Source organism: Pyrgilauda ruficollis, unplaced genomic scaffold, assembly GCF_017590135.1.
Source record: "Pyrgilauda ruficollis isolate IOZ18807 unplaced genomic scaffold, ASM1759013v1 scaffold15, whole genome shotgun sequence".
NCBI classification, from domain to species: domain Eukaryota; kingdom Metazoa; phylum Chordata; class Aves; order Passeriformes; family Passeridae; genus Pyrgilauda; species Pyrgilauda ruficollis.
Window position 1 is genome coordinate 8,118,396 of NW_024513654.1, and position 16,730 is coordinate 8,135,125.

Consider the following 16,730-nt stretch of genomic DNA (forward strand, 5'->3'; position numbering starts at 1 on the left):
AATTCACTGAATTCAAGGAGGCTGGAGAGGTAACAATGTTTCTTCCCACTAATTTGCACTTTCAAGGTGCTGTCTCCTTGTACTTTATGTGTAACCACAGTACTTTTAAACCACATTGATTAAGGTTCTACTGTTAAGTCAAGCCTTTTAAGATTTTCATTGATATCAAAAAGCCTTTATGAGGCCTTACTAAAGGAGGAAAAAAGCCACAATGAGCTTTTAACTGAAGAGAAAATGTCTTGCTAAGATTTGTCAAGATAACAAAGTTGCACTGGTTTTGTGATTTAATTCCTTGCATGATCAAAATGCAGCGTGTACTTTGTAATGAGACCATTCAATGTTTATTTTTTAATAAACTCCCTTTTCTGTTAGCAACTTGGCTTTAATCCAGGGTGGTGAAGAACAGGACAGTTTGGGGGTCCTCAGAAATGGGAAAATCTTTAAGAGACTCCAGCAGAACTGGTGCACAATGGATGTGAGGGAAACACTGTGGCTGGAAAAGACAGTAGCTGTAGAGGACATTGTGTCTTACCACACTTCTCCTCTTGAACGTGCTGTGACCTGGGAGAAGCAGGAGAACTTGGAAAATGCATTTGCTGACTTCCAGCCAAGCTGGTAGTATCTGTCACTGTGAAAAGAGAAAAACAGGCTTTGTATGTCTGAAATGAAGGATTTATCTGTGAAATAAAGGGCTTTATTTGATCCTTCCTCTTGGAAGGAGCACACAGTCTCATTCCTTTCAGGGATGTCTGTGTGCTCTGTGGGTACACAGTGCATATGGGCAGCATGATGATCCATGCTGGAGTCCTCTCCAGGTGATCAGGGCTCAGGTGACTGCTGGATTAATTATTTGTTCTGTAATTACCAAGTGTTTATTGTTTTGTGTGGTTCAGGGATGTCCTGCTTTCACCACCCCTCTGAACTCGTTTCAGGAGGGTCTTAGGCAATGCAGGGACAGGAGCAGGTCATGCACCCTTATTCTTGCTGAAGTGGGAGACAAGGGCTCCAACCTGGCTTCAGACAGCATGGAGATCACTAGGACTGTCTAGAAAATACACAGTGTGGTGACTCCTGGAGTAGGTGAACACAAAGAGGCGATAACTGGTAGTGTGCCAAGTGCTAAGTAAGGAGGAGACAGCCTGGCCACTGTGACCCTAATACAGGTCACTTGTATAAACAGAATGGCAATCTGGGACAAGATGCAAAGCTGTGTGAGAACGGAACTGGAAGCCTTCCAAATTACTTTGGTTCACAGGTGTGAGTGAGATAAATATTATTGTGATGTAACTTGGTCGACATAAATCTCTCTTGATCCCAAAACGAATAACATAAGGTAACTCAGCAGTTATTTTAGTATAAGAAATTATGTTCAAGGGACATTTTTAAAAAATGAAAATGCATCTGTTTATATACTGATATTAGTTACTTTGAAAGACCTTAAGTGTTTTCAGGACTTAGTGCCACTGCTCTTTAGATTAGAGACTCTATTTTCAGCACACCAGTTGCTGACAGGAAATTGTGCCAGTACATTGTCAGCATTCAGTAAAAGTAGCAATAAAAAGTTAAGCAAAACTGCATAGCTCAATAGGGAGATGAATAGGAGGCTCTCTAAGCACACCCAGAAGGTTTAGATAGAAACTATTTTGATGGAATTGTTTGCAATTTATAGACAAGGGAAGTGCTTAGCAATATCCCAGGACTGCTGCAGGCAGTGGGGCAGATGCATAGATGACTAAGTAGACTTTTACTCAGATTGAGATAACTCTTAGCTGTGTCCCAGGGTTATGGAGCCCTGCAGCTGGAGGTGTTATGATTAGGTAAGATGTAAATCTTAAATCCTGACCATTTGTAGCTGGCAGAATTTAATAGCTTCTTTTGTTCAGAGCAGGCTTCACAACCCTAATAGCTTGCTTGAATTTTAATATCAGACATTCCTTATAATTTTTTTTGGTGAAGAAATTTTTATGTTCTGATCTGTTGCAGTCTACTCTTAGTGAACACTGTTAAATAGCTGCTTTGTTCTTTCTGTTAAAAAGTAAATGGTTCCTTTCTGAAGTTTTTCCTGTAGGAGATAGAAGTTTGGATTTGTACCCCTCATGTTTAGAACTCTTTGAGATAAGAGGCTCTGCCTGCTTCACTGTGCATCCTCCTACACCTGGAGATGGAGTGACAGGTGAATGAAGCAGAAAGATATGAGAGAAGAGTGTGCTGATATAATACACAAGGTGAAACTGAGCTGGCAGCAAGGGAAAAAATGACTGGGACAAAGGCAATGAACTTCTTCTACATCCACCCCAGGGCCAGGAAACTTCAAACCCATCTCTGGCCTGTATCTCTGGTGGTACCTCCTTCTGCTGTGAGGCTGCTCCTAAATACACAATGCTCCCCCATGAGGTCACTTGTTTATCAGGGTGAGGAGAAACTAATGGCAAATTGCTGCTGCTGTATGTACTTTTCTCTTCATCCTGGGCTTATGACTGCAAAACTGAAATACAAAATGATCGGGCTCTAACATTCACATGGATGTGATTCGTTTCTGTGAGTTCATTCTTCTATTTAGAGAAAGATATTGCTACCCTCCCTTCTGCACTGACACAGTTGCCAAAATAACCGCTCTTACTAACTGGCAGCTTTAAAAGCCAGCCCGCAGCTGACTTTGAAACAGAAGGTCAGCAAAGGGAGCAACAGACTTCAATTCAGAGCTTTAATGGGAGCCATTGACCACAGCAAAAGGCCTTGACTGGAGTGTCTAGAGTGTGCTTTGCACAGGCCAAAAAGTCACTTTCATACTCTTTGAACCTTTTGTATAAACCTATATATTTTTCACTCTGTGGATTTCAAGATGAATGTGCAGCCGTGTGCTAGATGTGGCTATGGGGTTTACCCTGCTGAGAAGATTAACTGTATAGATCAGGTCAGTTCTCTTTCTTTATCATTTTGGACTATAATAAATGTACAGATTGGCACTTCTAACACTGTGCAAATCTCTCGGTTCCAAAAGTTCTTTGCTCATAACTGGGTTCAGAACTGAAATGAATTAATAACATGTATATATTTGAAGGAAAAAAAAATTAGATTCATTAAATGCATGGTAAGGATCAGCAGTAAGATTTTAAACTTAGCAGAATAATAATGAAATACAAATCATGTCTGTTTGGTTTCTCTTTTGTGGTGTGTCCAGACGTGGCATAAAGCCTGTTTTCACTGTGAAGTATGCAAGATGATGTTAACTGTAAACAACTTTGTTAGCCATGAGAAAAAGCCTTACTGTCAAGCGTAAGTGTATTTCCTTTTTTCTTTCCATTTTATTTTTTTAAGCAAAGGTTTAATTTGGCTAGTCATTTTAATATAATGGAAGATCACCATTTGGACTCTCTGTCCCATGTGTGATGTGGAATTAGGTATTGTCAGTGCCGTCATGCTTTTCTTTGGATTTATGTGAGTCACAAATGGTGGGAAATTCTTTTTACCATGCAAAAATCTTCCTCATTTGGCCAGTGTGTTAAAAGATACCAAATCAAGTTCCATTTCAGTATTGTGGGAAGAAAATAAAACCAACCACAAAATTCAGTGCTTTCCAAATCAGTGGTTAAGAGTTAACAAGGTTGAGCTACTCATAAGGAAAATGTATAAAATGCAGATTTTGGAGTTGGTTTGTTCTAGGAAGTTTTTATTTTATAATGATCAATTCCTGTCAAATTTGTCAGCAGAAAAAGGAGAGATGACAGTTGTTTTTTATTCTATTATTCTCTTTTGTTATTAGAAACACAGCATTGATATGATGATCATTAAAATTAATTTTGCTCTAGGCACCTACTCCCTACAATAATAACTTGAATGTAATCTAAGATCTCTGTGTGAGTGGGAGAAGAGATGTGTATAGAGGGGTGGAGGCTGGTATTGTGTTTTTGAGTGATGGAAGAGAACCTTTCTGGTGGGCTGTCTGGTACATTCCTAATATCCCTTTGCACTTTTACTTTACCTTTTCTAGGCACAACCCAAAAAACAATGCATTCACGAGTGTATTTGAAACACCAATAAATATGAACGCAAAAAAACTGTCGGAAGTGGTAAGTGAGGTAAGAAGCTTGAGGGCCAAATGTGTTTGTTCTACGTTTTGATAACATATTTATGTCTCTTGTTTTGTAAGTATAAATATGTGCTTTTTACTTACCTTCCTGTGTATGATTCAAACCTCAGCTGGGTTTCAATCATAATTTTTTTCAATGCAATTACTCAAATCTCTGGATTTCCTTCTCCTCCCAGAAGGAAAAACTGATTGGAACTGCTCACCTGTATATCTGATAATCTATACGGAAGCACAGTTCACCAAAACTCCCCAGAGCTGTGCAAACTTAGTGACTAAGCAGGGTTTCACAACCTCTGGAAGCAAGAACAACTGACTTGCTGTGTGATCTCACCAGAAACTGCTCTGAAACAACAGATAAATTATAACTAGGTGGGACGCACGCAGAAGTTCCCATAAATACTTTGTCGAGTATTTCCGCCGGACCTGAGGTGGGAAAGCAGCAGGTCTGGGCAGCTGTGCAGGGTTTTTCTGGAGGTGTTTTCTGGGATGGAGGCGCATCCCCCCTGCGGACGCTGCCGTGCCCGTCCTGCCGCCAGCGCTGCTCCGCGCCCGCGGTCATTGCCAGCGCCACCCCCGGTGCCCCACATTGATTCCCTCCAGACACATCCTCTTCAAACCTGCACTGCGAGGGGTCTGGTGAAATAAAAAATCCAGGGACGCCCAATAATTGATGGCTATCTCACTTTTCTGCATAATGCTGTTTTCTTGGATGTCGCATCTTTCTATATCCTGAAATAACATTACTTGTGAATGTATTTCACAGGCAAAGCAATGTCTTTTGATGTCATTAGCCGTCACTAAAATTAACAAAGAAAGTTGTATTTCTAGGATTATGGCATGCTAAATTAATTCTGATGTCCTGTATTAGCTGTAAAACCTTGATGCGCATGAATAGCCTTTGTCAGACACTATAATTTATCATTTTGTACAGCATTCTTATGCCTTGGTTTTTGCAGTATCATGGGCTGGAACTATTTCAGCAATGACTATCTCACTTACTTTAAACTGTGTGTGACAGATCTGCTCAGGAATGAGTTTGGGATTACTGCAGGTTCTATTTCTGGTTTAGGCAGTGATATGAGACTGATACTTCCAGTGCATGTGAGTACACAAGCCAGAGAAATTATAGCTCAAAGATCACTTTCCCTTGTTTTACACACATTAAACACCTTCTGTCCTTTTCAATCACGTAATGAGGTTCTGTTCCAGAGAGAAAATTGCTAAGGGTAGTAAAGAAGCGGATTCTGCAGTACCCGCTTAAAGAGAGTACTTCTGTAAAAAATATGAAAGCAGGAAAATTTTTCGCTAGTAAATGTATAAAAATAATGATAACTTGGAAAAAGGTTTCTCTTGCTACTATGGAAGTTTGTTCTTTTTATATTGAAGTTTATTTCTGATGCAGAAAATAGAATGTTTGTTCAATCCCAACATGATGTTCTCACGTAAATCTTATGTTGAGACTCTACTCTGGGTATTTCCTCTACTCTGGGTATTTCTGGGTATGAATTCTCTACTCTGGGTTTTTCCATCTGGAGAGTGAGTTGTATAACAGATCTATGATTTCAGTTGGATTTCTTCTACATGCTATCATGATAAAAGTAGCAGTAAGAACAACATAATGACCCAGGACTAAATATAGTAGTCATTTTCATATGCACGGTTAGGATATGACACTTTGTGGACACTGTGCAGGGAAACAGGAGAGTAGAATGTTGCTCACTTGGTAATAGCTTCTTCATCTAATGCATTGACACATCCTGCTTTAAATTTCTTAGGGATTTCAATTCTTATAGATTATTTCCCCCAAAAGTATTATCTAAAGATCAAATTATTCGTTCAGAATGTCATGCCAGGTCTCAGGTGTAATATGCTGCTCCTTTACAGATGTGCAGCTCCCATACTGGCAGAAATCTTAGGAAGAAGTTGGGCGTGGACTAGAAAGCAGAGTTTTGGGTTTAGGGCTAAATGCAATCACCACCTTGTCTCCCCTTTTATTCTTCTCCAAAGGGGGAAGAATAGTTAGTATGCACTAACAAACTATTAAAATGAGTCATTATCTTTTCTTTTTTAGATAAAATATCGAGAAAAGAGTGAACAAATCAAATCAGTCTTTCAGTGGGACGTAAGGTCCAGAGAAATTGAAAGTGTCTATAAAGCCCAACAACTGGCTACCCAGGTAAGAAATATTCCTTGAGTCTCCCAGCCAGCAGCCTGCAGGACACCAAGGATTGGCCCTGCCTGTCCTGATTGTCAGGGCTTTAACCATGACACTTCAATGCTAAAAAAAAACCCCTTTGCTTCTCATTTAGCTAAACTTTTCAAGACAAAAGAGCTCAACTATAGCTTAGGATAGAATAATCAGAAGGTGAGGCAGGAAGAGTGTGTCTATAGTCAGCTGTTGGGGCTGCTGCATGTACAGCCACAGTGTATGTGTCTTCTCTCTACTGGCACTGGAGCTTCACAGCAGGAGATCTGATTCCCAGGGGGAGTTATTTGAGTTTCACTCCAGGATCCTAGATCCTGTCATCTTGATGTCAGTTCTTGCTGTACAAGTTCTGCCTTGGCACTCTGAAGGGATGTGGAGTGCAGGCCTTGTGCTGCGCAATTCCACTACCACAGCACTCTGTGCTTCCTTTTTTTTTTTTAATTTTTTTTTTTTTTCTGTCAGATCAGCTGTTTGAATGTCAAAACCAGGCTGAAGATAGGTAGTTATTTAGTTCCTGTCTTGCAGAATGCCTACTATGCTGCCTATGAGGAAGGAAAATCGTGGTACCCAGGAACAATCCCAGATCCTGAGATGGTCCAGATAACACAGGCACAGAAGGCTCTGACTGGAGTAAGTGGACTGGTGTTTGGCTTTATTTTCATAGTCTATCATATTCTGAAGATTCACAAACGCATCAAAGTCGGTCTTTGGTAAGATGTCACCTCCAGGCTTTGCAGGAAGGCTATCTGGAGGGTCTGTCTACACACTGTTAAGCTGTTTCCAAAGGAGAGACTGGCATGTTTATTTCTGTCACTAACAATACTTAGCCATGTAAGGAATTGAAGTCACATAAGAGTTTTATTGCTATCACACATTTATATATTTATGTAACTCAGAAGCACTTCAGCTGCTGACCAAACTGAGGTGATCTGATCTAGGAGGTAATGCTCTTTCCCTCAGTCGAGCAGGACTCATGAAAAATGTGTCGCATTTTCCCCAGACCTTTTCATTGACTGAATTTCCATGGCTGATGAAAATCACTTCTAAATTACTTCTAAATTATGACTGTGTCCATACAATGGGTTAGTGACCTAATCAGCATAGGCAATTAACAGTGAATAATTGATACAAATGAGAAATGTTTTCTGTTGTATGTAGGAAATAGCTGTAACTAACAACTTACAAAGTGGAAGTTCTTGAATTTATTTTCTTTTGAATAAAGTGATGCGTACCTTTAGGAAGCAGGCATGAAAAGAAGAATCATGTTAAACTACAGTGGATTCCTCTCTAATAAACAAATTCATCTTCCAGTTTCAATATACAGAAGAATTTGAGCCACGAAGAGGCAAAGGCAGCTTCCCTGCTATGATCACTCCAGGTTATCAGGTTGCTAAGAGAGCCAGCCAGCTAAGCAGTGATGTAAGTCACAAGGGTTTTTAATTATATTTTACACTTCTGAATTTGGAGAATCCTGGGTTCAGGCCATTCACTTGAGATGTTAGAGTCTATGGTGAATATTTATATTGTTACAAACTGAGAAAATGTTAACATGATGCAGAAAACAAGGTTAATGAAGTACTTGGCCAGGGAAGACAATCATATAGAATAAGTGACAATGTAGATATTTCCTGGAAAATGTAGCAACTTTTGCATAATTTATCACAACCTGAAAAAGATTGTGACTTGCACTGGAATGTTCATTAAATTCATTACCTTTGCTTTCCCATTATGGCTATATTCATCAAATTATTTACATTTGACATTTTTCACTTTATTATTTGAAATCAAATAGCTGTAAGATTGAAATTAATTCACATACAAGATACTTTAAATTTATGCGCAGAAAATTGCTTGTTTATTTAAGAACAATTCACATGAAAAATATAAGCAAAAAATAAATGCCATAAAAATGATTTTAAAGTTTTGTATTCTGCAGATACTATCTACAATGTCATTGCAGTATGATCTTGGGACATTAATGATTATTCTCATGGTACTTTAATCAAATGTATGGCTCACATAAATCAAGGGAAAATTTGAATATCTGGGTCCATTTCTGTCTGGTTTTGGTATTCACTTTAAGGAAATTTGGGCTTAAATATATGGATAGCTTGACTGTGGAGAGTGGAGAGTGTCACGACTGCTGTTTGCTCATTTTTTCTTGAAGCCTTCTGATAGGAAATATACTTTTGCTGCTTATTGTTTGTAATATGAATATATATGTTTTCCTCTTCAGGTGGAATATAAGCGTGGGCATGAAGAGAGAGTTTCAAAGTTCACCTCTGTTGTAGACACTCCAGATATACTTCATGCAAAGGCTGGAGCACATCTTGCAAGTGATGTAAGTAAAACAAAATAGATTGATCTGATTTTGGCTCTGCGAGTGGTTCCTAGGGTATTTATAAATTACTTGAAAATATGAACACAAAGAAAAATAAAAAATTAATATTTTAAAGGCAGACTCATTTTACCATTAAGGATTTAATACTTTCAGTTACAAAGACCACATTAAATTTGAGGCCATTTTAGGCTGTCAGAACAGAAGCTGGGGAACCAGTCTGCTCCATACCCAGCAACTGAAAAGAAAGAAAAAGAACATGCAAACATGCAAAGAAAAGAAAGAAGCTGCCTGACACTGACATAAACAGAGTGGGCATCTTGCAGACACCTTAAGTATTTTCTTTAAACAACTCTCTTCATCCTACACCCTGAACAAGACTCAAAGGCCATGCAGGAGATGTGTGATTGTGTATTTAAAGACCAAATTGCAAAGAATCAGACTTCATGGTTCATTTTCCTTTTGGCAGATGACAGCTATCAAACATGCCTGACTTTGCAACTTTAAGGATTGATTATGTGTGCAATCAAGACACATTTGCTCTAATTGCTCCTGAACTGTCTTGAATTTTTACAGTTGAAATACACAGAAGACTTTGAAGAACGGAAGGGAAAAGGCAGCTTTCCTGCTATGATCACTCCAGCTTATCAAATAGCCAAGAGAGCGAATGAATTAGCCAGTGATGTAAGTGTCCAAAGAAAAGTCTCTTTCGGGAAAGAAAATATTAAACTGTCACACAAATTTTGAACTAAAACATTTACTGGCAGAAGTTCCTTGAGCATGGCATACTGATCTTCACTGGCTTTCTTTTCCTTTCCAAACATAACAAAACCACAACACCCCTGTACTCTTTAATAAGTACCATAAAAGGACATCAGTGTTCCTTCAAAACGTACAGTTAATTGTGCTTTTTTATTGGAAACTGAAAGAAAAACTCTTTTTGTTGGAGAAGATAACATATGGAAGAACATATAACTCAAAGGAAGTGAATTTAAAACATTGATAAGAGTCATTGAGGAAAATAAGAGATCCGTAATTTTGAAGGTAAAATCAACTGACTCTTAAACAATTAGATATTTTTATTTGACTTTGATCTGTGGAAAACCCCTCACTTTTGTCAGCAAACGCACATGGTGATTAAAGGACAGCATTGGGTTACAGGCATTGTTTTGACTTCAGCAAATGTAGTGCAAATCTTGGTCTAAACTTGAAGGTTGATTGCCTAAAATTCCCTTTATCACTGGGGATAAAGCATCTTTCAGGAACAAACCCATTTATTGATGGGGTTCAGTTGACCCTGTGGTAAAAAAGTTCTCTGTGGTAACCATAAATTTGCATTACAATCAGTTCTATTTTTTTAAACTGCTGGAGCATCAGGGATTAGCCACTATCAAGCAGGTGGTGCTGAACACATTGACCCAATGGTCTGGGTTGAAACGGCAAGTCCCATAATAGTGCATTATTAAGTGCACCACTAGTTCTGTTTTTATATCTTCAAGTGGCATTTTTGACTTGTGCAGGTTGGTGGCAATGGGAATTTTGACAATCCTTTATTGACAACACGTGCGTGCCATTGGTTGTTATTTATTGTGCAGCATCTGTGAACCAGACTATTTGGATTATTCGTTTCCTTTTTTTTCCTGTTAGGTGAAGTATCATCAAAGATATGAAAAAGAGATCAAGGGAAAAGCCAGCCATACAGCTGGAACAGATGTTGCTTTTGCAAGAGAAAATGCAGATCAATATGGACAGGTATGCAACATCCAGGAGATAGCCATGCTGGTGTTGGTCATTTCCACAGCTGATTGCTCCAGGCTGTTTTCATTTTGTTTTCCTGTGTGAGATGGTAGAAAGCTGGCAGGTAGTTAGGTATTACTTTTCCCTGTGGGTATTTTCACAAATCTTAGGAGGTTTGCAGCTCTAAATATGTGTGAACAGCACCCAATCTCTTAGATACACAGTCTCTTAGATTTCACCTCCTCTACAAAAGGGGAATTACAAACCAGACAAGCTCTAGTTCTGTTTTTGTGGAACCAGATAGGCTTTAGTTCTGTTTTGGTCAGTGGCATTTGTTTTCCTTATGTTTCGTTTTTAAGGGAATACAATTGGTTTTGTGGTTGCCCAAAATGCACCCAAATTCCAATTAGGTTAGGGGAATAGCACAGCTACATAGAACTGAATGCAACTAAAAGGAATTTGAAAGGAATTGAATAGTGGTGTTGTATAAAGAAAACTCTATGGTTAATCTCAGGGGTTTTTGTCCTGCTCCTCAGTAGGTCCATATACTTTGGAGAAATGAAGGAACAGGGGCTGTGTTTTCCTAAACCTTTGGTATTTTACATTTCTTCACTTCTGTTGAAATCTACATTTAGTATTCTGTGGAAAGCAAACATCCTTGAAGAATATGGGTTTAGAATTGTAGCAATGAATCCTTCAATTACTTCTGTCTTTTGAACTGCTACAAGTTTTAATAGGAATAAACAAATAAAATGAATTTGAAAAAGCACTAATTACATTTCCAAGCATTAGAATGCTTCTGTTTTAGAATTAATTTAAGTTTTCTTTCTTTGAAAGTGTCTTTGAAACTTCAGTCATGGACTTCAAATTCGATTTGAGTTTTAATCTTTATAGATTGGATACTGATATTATTAGTCAAATAACACAGAGTCACTGAAATTAATGGATCTTTCTGAGTAAATTGTGACTTAACATGGGTAAGAGATTAGATTTCTAACTGTTGAGATCATTAACAATGAATTGAGTGTGCATCAGACAGATATATATAGATATATATAGATATGTACATGCATATTTATGTATATAACGAGACAATTTAAGGAATCTTACAGTAAAATTCCTGTACTGAACATCTGTTTTGTTCATGTTTAAAAACCTTGAAAGTAGCTAAAATAGTTTTCTGAAACTTTGAATATATGTACAATATTAGAAATTATATTAAAATTTATTTAAGAAAGTTAGAAGCAAAAGACAGGTTGGTCTGGAGAATTCAAACTCATTAATGGTATTTTAAGAAACTACCTCAGCTGATTATTCAACTGTATTTTTTCTTTTCTGGGCCTGTCTATAGAATAATTTAATGCCATTGTAACTATTGTTCACCAATGTGCAATAATGTCCACAAACTTGTGGCGTGACCTATTTTAAAACGTGACTTTGATGGTGCCCAGAATGACCAACAATGGATGGTTTTGCACTGAGAACACACAAAAGAGACATCCCAGATATTTGTAGCCGTTCCTATCTATGTTCTCCACGGCATTCTTGACATGCATTCTATTCATGGCACATTCTATTTTCACTCAAACTGCCTCTTTACTACAAAAGATTTACCAAATATTGCAGAGAAGACACATTACACTTTATCTCACTTGTTTGTACTCCATATTCTCCCCAGATCTTGCCATAGAAGGCTTTGAGATTATTATTATCCATTACATTTTAAAAAAAAATCTCCAGTATTTTGCTGTTAAACTATCTAAATGGCTTTCAAATTGTCAGGCATTTACACATAAACTTATCTATAGATGGATTTAAGGGTGTTACTTCCACGACAATTGGAGTTTTAGACAAAATGAATTTTTGATTTTGTTCACTAAGGAGTTTGGCATTTTGATATCTAGGTATCTCTGCTTCATTTATTAATAGCTATCTAAATTTCTCTTGGAATGTAGCACAGGTAGCTTCAGAGGCATAAGTAATTTAACAGGTCAATTTATTCTTATATTTTGGTCATTTTTTCAGTTAAAAAAATAATTGAAGCCATGAACCTTCCTACTAACAAGGTATTTTACTTTCTAAAATAATCCTTGGCCCCACCTGCTCATATGTGATGAATAAACAGTCTGAATTTTCTTCAGGGATATATGGATGAGTTTGAGGAACACAGAGGGAAAGGAAGCTTTCCTGCTATGATCACTCCAGCTTATCAAAATGCCAAGAAAGCAAATGAATTGGCAAGTGATGTAAGTATGAAACCTGAATCAATACAACTCATAAACAATTAAAACCAGCAGTTTGTCAGAGCAGTGCCTGCGAGGAGGATGCTAAAACTGCACTTGAGAAGTAAACAAAAGTGACATTTTGCTGCATTGCTGGGAACTGGATGGCTCAGGGGATTAATAATATCCATTAATAGAAGGGGGCACAGCTCCAACTTGCATGAGGGAGGAGATGGATGTAGCAACTAATGGGGATCCCTACTGTTAGGTTAACCCTCCTGGCAAATCTGCACCTGTATTATTAATGAAACCTTCAACTGCCTTAATCATCCCGTGGACTGCTGTGGTATTCCCAGTAGTGAATAAATGGAGGATGAATGAGCTGTACTGGTTTTGATATTTTGATGTATCATGCCCCCAGCACAAAGCAAAATATGGAGCAAAAGAAGCATAGAGTATGACACTGTCACTTCACAAAAGTGAGCTTGTTTCTGGGGTGTGATTTTTGGTTTTGGATGGTAAACTAAAGAATTGGCAAAGAGGTGTGTGATTCCTGCATCCAGCCCATCCATTATAGGGCCTCAGCCCTATTTGCAGAGACCATTTCTGGCAGTGACAAAAAAATGAGTCAGTCTGTAGGTCAGTACCCTGTGGCTGCTCTGAGGGCTCCTGTGAGTGACAATTTTGTAGTGTGGACGCCTGTCCCCGATGGGGCTGCCCGGGCTGATGAGCTCAGTCTGTCTTCTGGGGACCTAACAGATGGTGGAGCCTTTCAGCTTGTATTAATCTGGACTAGACACGAGCAATAAACTGGAGTGAAAGGAACAGTCATGTTCTGTTACCTGAGCTTATCAATGAGAGAATATAAAACTCCTCAAATCCTCTGTGACCAATCCCAGTTTGATGACAAACCCAGTGATCCCCTGTTTAATCATGAAATATTTAACCTTTCCAGGTAAAGATCACAGTTTGATAGGTTTTGAAAATGCTAATGTTCAGTAGTTTCCTCATTAATTTATAATACATAGAATGAAGAGGAGGATTGCTTCATGGAAGTAACATTTGCACACTACCGTACTTACCAACTTTCCTTGTAGTTTTAAAGCCTGAGGAAATGTGTGCAGACTTGGAAAATAAAAAAAACCCAAACCACTTTGTATTTCAGGTCATGTAAAATAATTTATAAAAGGCCAAGTACTACCTCTCTTCACCCATCCAAGTCCAATTTATGTAAAAACCTGATGTCTAAATTTAATTTAAAAATCCCTTTTTTCAATCTTGATTTCGTAGAGAAATATAATTCCCTTAAACACACTAAAAGTACAAAAATATATAGCTTTTTTAAAAAGCTGGTTTCTACAGAAGGAAAATTTGCAGACTGCTTGATGACTATCTGTAATCCTCTGACTAAAATTAAGTACGGAGGATTAACTTCATTAATAGAAGAGCACACAAGCTCCAGCCCAGAATCTGCCAGCAATCTCTTCAAGCTATGAACAACAACCACTGCTGTTCAGTCTATGTCAAAAATTTATAAAAAGTGCTATCTAGTAAAATGTCTTGAGAGGGACTGTGAAGAGCTATGGGGTTATATTTGGGTTAGTCAAGGTAGCAAATACAGTATTTCAGCTTGGCAAGTTCCATTTACTTATCAAAGCAAGCACAGGGAAGATATTATCCTGACTCATGAAGCCAGTCTAAATAGTAAGGATGAAAAGGTGCACATCTATTTTATAATTCTCCCTACTTCTTTTCAGATAAAATACAAGAAAGATCTTTCCAAGATGAAAGGTGCAGCTCACTTTCACTCCCTAACAGCTGAAGACAACTTGGTCCTTAAACAAGCCCAAAGTGTTAACAAGCTTGTCAGTGAGGTAAGGGCTTGAATCGATCTCTTAACAAGTTTGGGAGCAGCTCATACAAACATCTGTGTTTGATGAGTAAGGACTGCAAGTTAAAAAAAAAAAAAAAAAAAAGCTGTTGTTCTTACTGCATTGTACATAACAAAAATTATCTGTGTGCAGCACAGCAACTGGAGAGAAAAGCTCAAGAGCAGATCTTTAGGTGCTGCGTTCTGGCCCTTCCAATCATCTGTGTGAAAGTGTGGGAAATTAACCCCAGGAGAGTGATTCTAGTTCTGACCACATGAAGGATTGAAATCTGAAAAAAACTCACCCCAAACCTGAATTGTGCAAATTCATCCTAAAGCTCTATATCTTAATATCATATTAAAAATATGATATTAAGATATAAAGCTTTAGGATGAATTTGTTGTGTACCTTAGAGTGTCTCAGAGGGTATTCTAATAATCAAAAAATAGGAAGAAACAAAATTCATACCATTCTGGTTATGCAGATTTCTGTTTTCTTCCATCCTGTGAAAGACTGTGAGTCACTGATAATTGATTCTTTTTCTGCTTGATAAGGGAAGATTGCAAGAGAATTCTCAGTAGATTCTGAATTATTAATTTATTTATAGTGTCATATCAGCTATAAAACTATTAATAAATGTGAGTTTCGAGAACTTCCCCATGGCACTTTAAAAACTTATACTCTTGAGATGTCAAAGTATAAAACCTTCAATAATGAAAAACCCCTGGAAGTAGGGCTGGAAGGGGCCTCCTGGGCCAATGATTCCTGGCTCCTGCTGCTTCCACACAGCACTGTATAATCCTCCTATTCCAATTTCTAGCCTACATTTATTCCTGTCCACTTTATTACCACTGTGTTTTGTGCTAGCGTTGCCCTCTAGTTTAAAAAGTTCTTCTCCCTGCATGGTTACTTTTCTGAGAGGTTTACAAATACATCATTTTCTTCTCTCTGCCTTTGATTTCCTCAGCTAAGCAAGCTGAGTTCTTCTCATCTCTCAGTCTTTCACTGCAGCTGTTACAGGCTGAGTTCCTTAAACAGGAACGACTGTAAGAGTACAAAAGCTCTTGCTGAGGTCTTGCTGGAATTTGGTACATGGCACATTTGTACATGCTCATTTTCTCCACACTCACCTTAGAATTTCTTTGTATGTCATTGTTTTTGTTAATAGTTTCCCTCCTGTCACAGTCTGGTATAGTTTGCAGAGGATGAAATTGCATTTCTTTTGCCTGTAAAATGAGGACTGAGTATATGAATATTCTCTTCATATTAATTTTCATCACATGCCATCTGATGAACACCATGTGTTAAAATCTCTGAACAGTGGGTCTGCCTAATAAAAAGTATGTGAAGGAACTTGATAGAGGAGATTAAGGTTTTACCATAGCTTCCCGTTGTGCATTTTTGTCACTAAGGTGGAGTACAAGAAGGATCTTGGAAACAACAACAAAGGCTACAGCATGAACTACTGTGACACTCCACAATTCAAGAATATGAGCAAGATCTCAAAATTCACCAGTGATGTAAGTTTTCAGTACCTTGTGTGTGGCTTGCTTGCCCTGGTAGCTGCTGGAATCACAGGTCATCTGTGAGTGTGTTTTTCATATAAATGTGTGCTGGAAATAGGATTATTACTCATTTTAGCCAGTTTTTGTACAACACTTCTCCTAGTGTGTCCTGATGTATAGGTGGGGCTCATTTTATTTAGGATTATGAAAAGAACTATTATGGTATTTGGAAGAAAGGTCACTTACCAGGTACTGCTGATCTAGAGAAGTAGCAGAGTTGTACTCTTTTCTGTCATAATTATGACTCATTTCATTGTTCATGTTTATCTCCTGACTGGACAGGGACGCAGAAGATGCTTCACCAGAGTTCATGCCAGAGAGAAACATAATTACTGTGTGAAAATAATCAGTGTTAATAGTTAAACCTCTGGTTTCTCATGAAATACAATTTTGCTTCATACTGCCTCTTACTATTCTCTGAAATCCCAGAGGAGTAAATATTTTGCCATACAGTTCAGATAGTTGAACAATCAGTTTTTCTTGTCTAATCCCCCACTCTGGGATTGTGGAAAGCTGCACCAAAACAACCCAATTTTGTTCATTTCTTAATGTACAAATATTGTCTCCCTGGGACTTTGTTCTAGTATTTATTTCTGATGAAATGCAGATGTATCTTCTTTATGTGACATTTAAGTGATATGAAGAGCAAGTAAATGATATCTTTCAATAAAATAAACTCACTGAGGGTTTTAGCTTTTATT

At 38.0% G+C, this 16,730-nt stretch overlaps 1 protein-coding gene across 3 annotated transcripts in view; it reads left to right on the forward strand.

Annotated features, from left to right (window-relative positions):
- Window positions 1-2,660: 2,660 nt before the first annotated feature.
- The window catches only part of LOC121350332 (nebulin related anchoring protein), a 46,058-nt gene continuing 31,988 nt past the window's right edge, over window positions 2,661-16,730 (forward strand). For 2 of the 3 annotated variants that reach the window (XM_041461597.1, XM_041461599.1), the window contains exons 1-12: window positions 2,661-2,914; window positions 3,182-3,276; window positions 3,992-4,079; window positions 6,162-6,266; window positions 6,822-6,926; window positions 7,608-7,715; window positions 8,533-8,637; window positions 9,211-9,318; window positions 10,282-10,386; window positions 12,513-12,617; window positions 14,351-14,467; window positions 15,877-15,984. In XM_041461597.1, the coding sequence (XP_041317531.1) occupies window positions 2,843-2,914; window positions 3,182-3,276; window positions 3,992-4,079; window positions 6,162-6,266; window positions 6,822-6,926; window positions 7,608-7,715; window positions 8,533-8,637; window positions 9,211-9,318; window positions 10,282-10,386; window positions 12,513-12,617; window positions 14,351-14,467; window positions 15,877-15,984 (1,221 nt within the window). In that variant the 5' untranslated portion in view covers window positions 2,661-2,842. The remainder of the gene's footprint in view (window positions 2,915-3,181; window positions 3,277-3,991; window positions 4,080-6,161; window positions 6,267-6,821; window positions 6,927-7,607; window positions 7,716-8,532; window positions 8,638-9,210; window positions 9,319-10,281; window positions 10,387-12,512; window positions 12,618-14,350; window positions 14,468-15,876; window positions 15,985-16,730) is intronic. The other variant, XM_041461598.1, reaches the window with a different exon arrangement.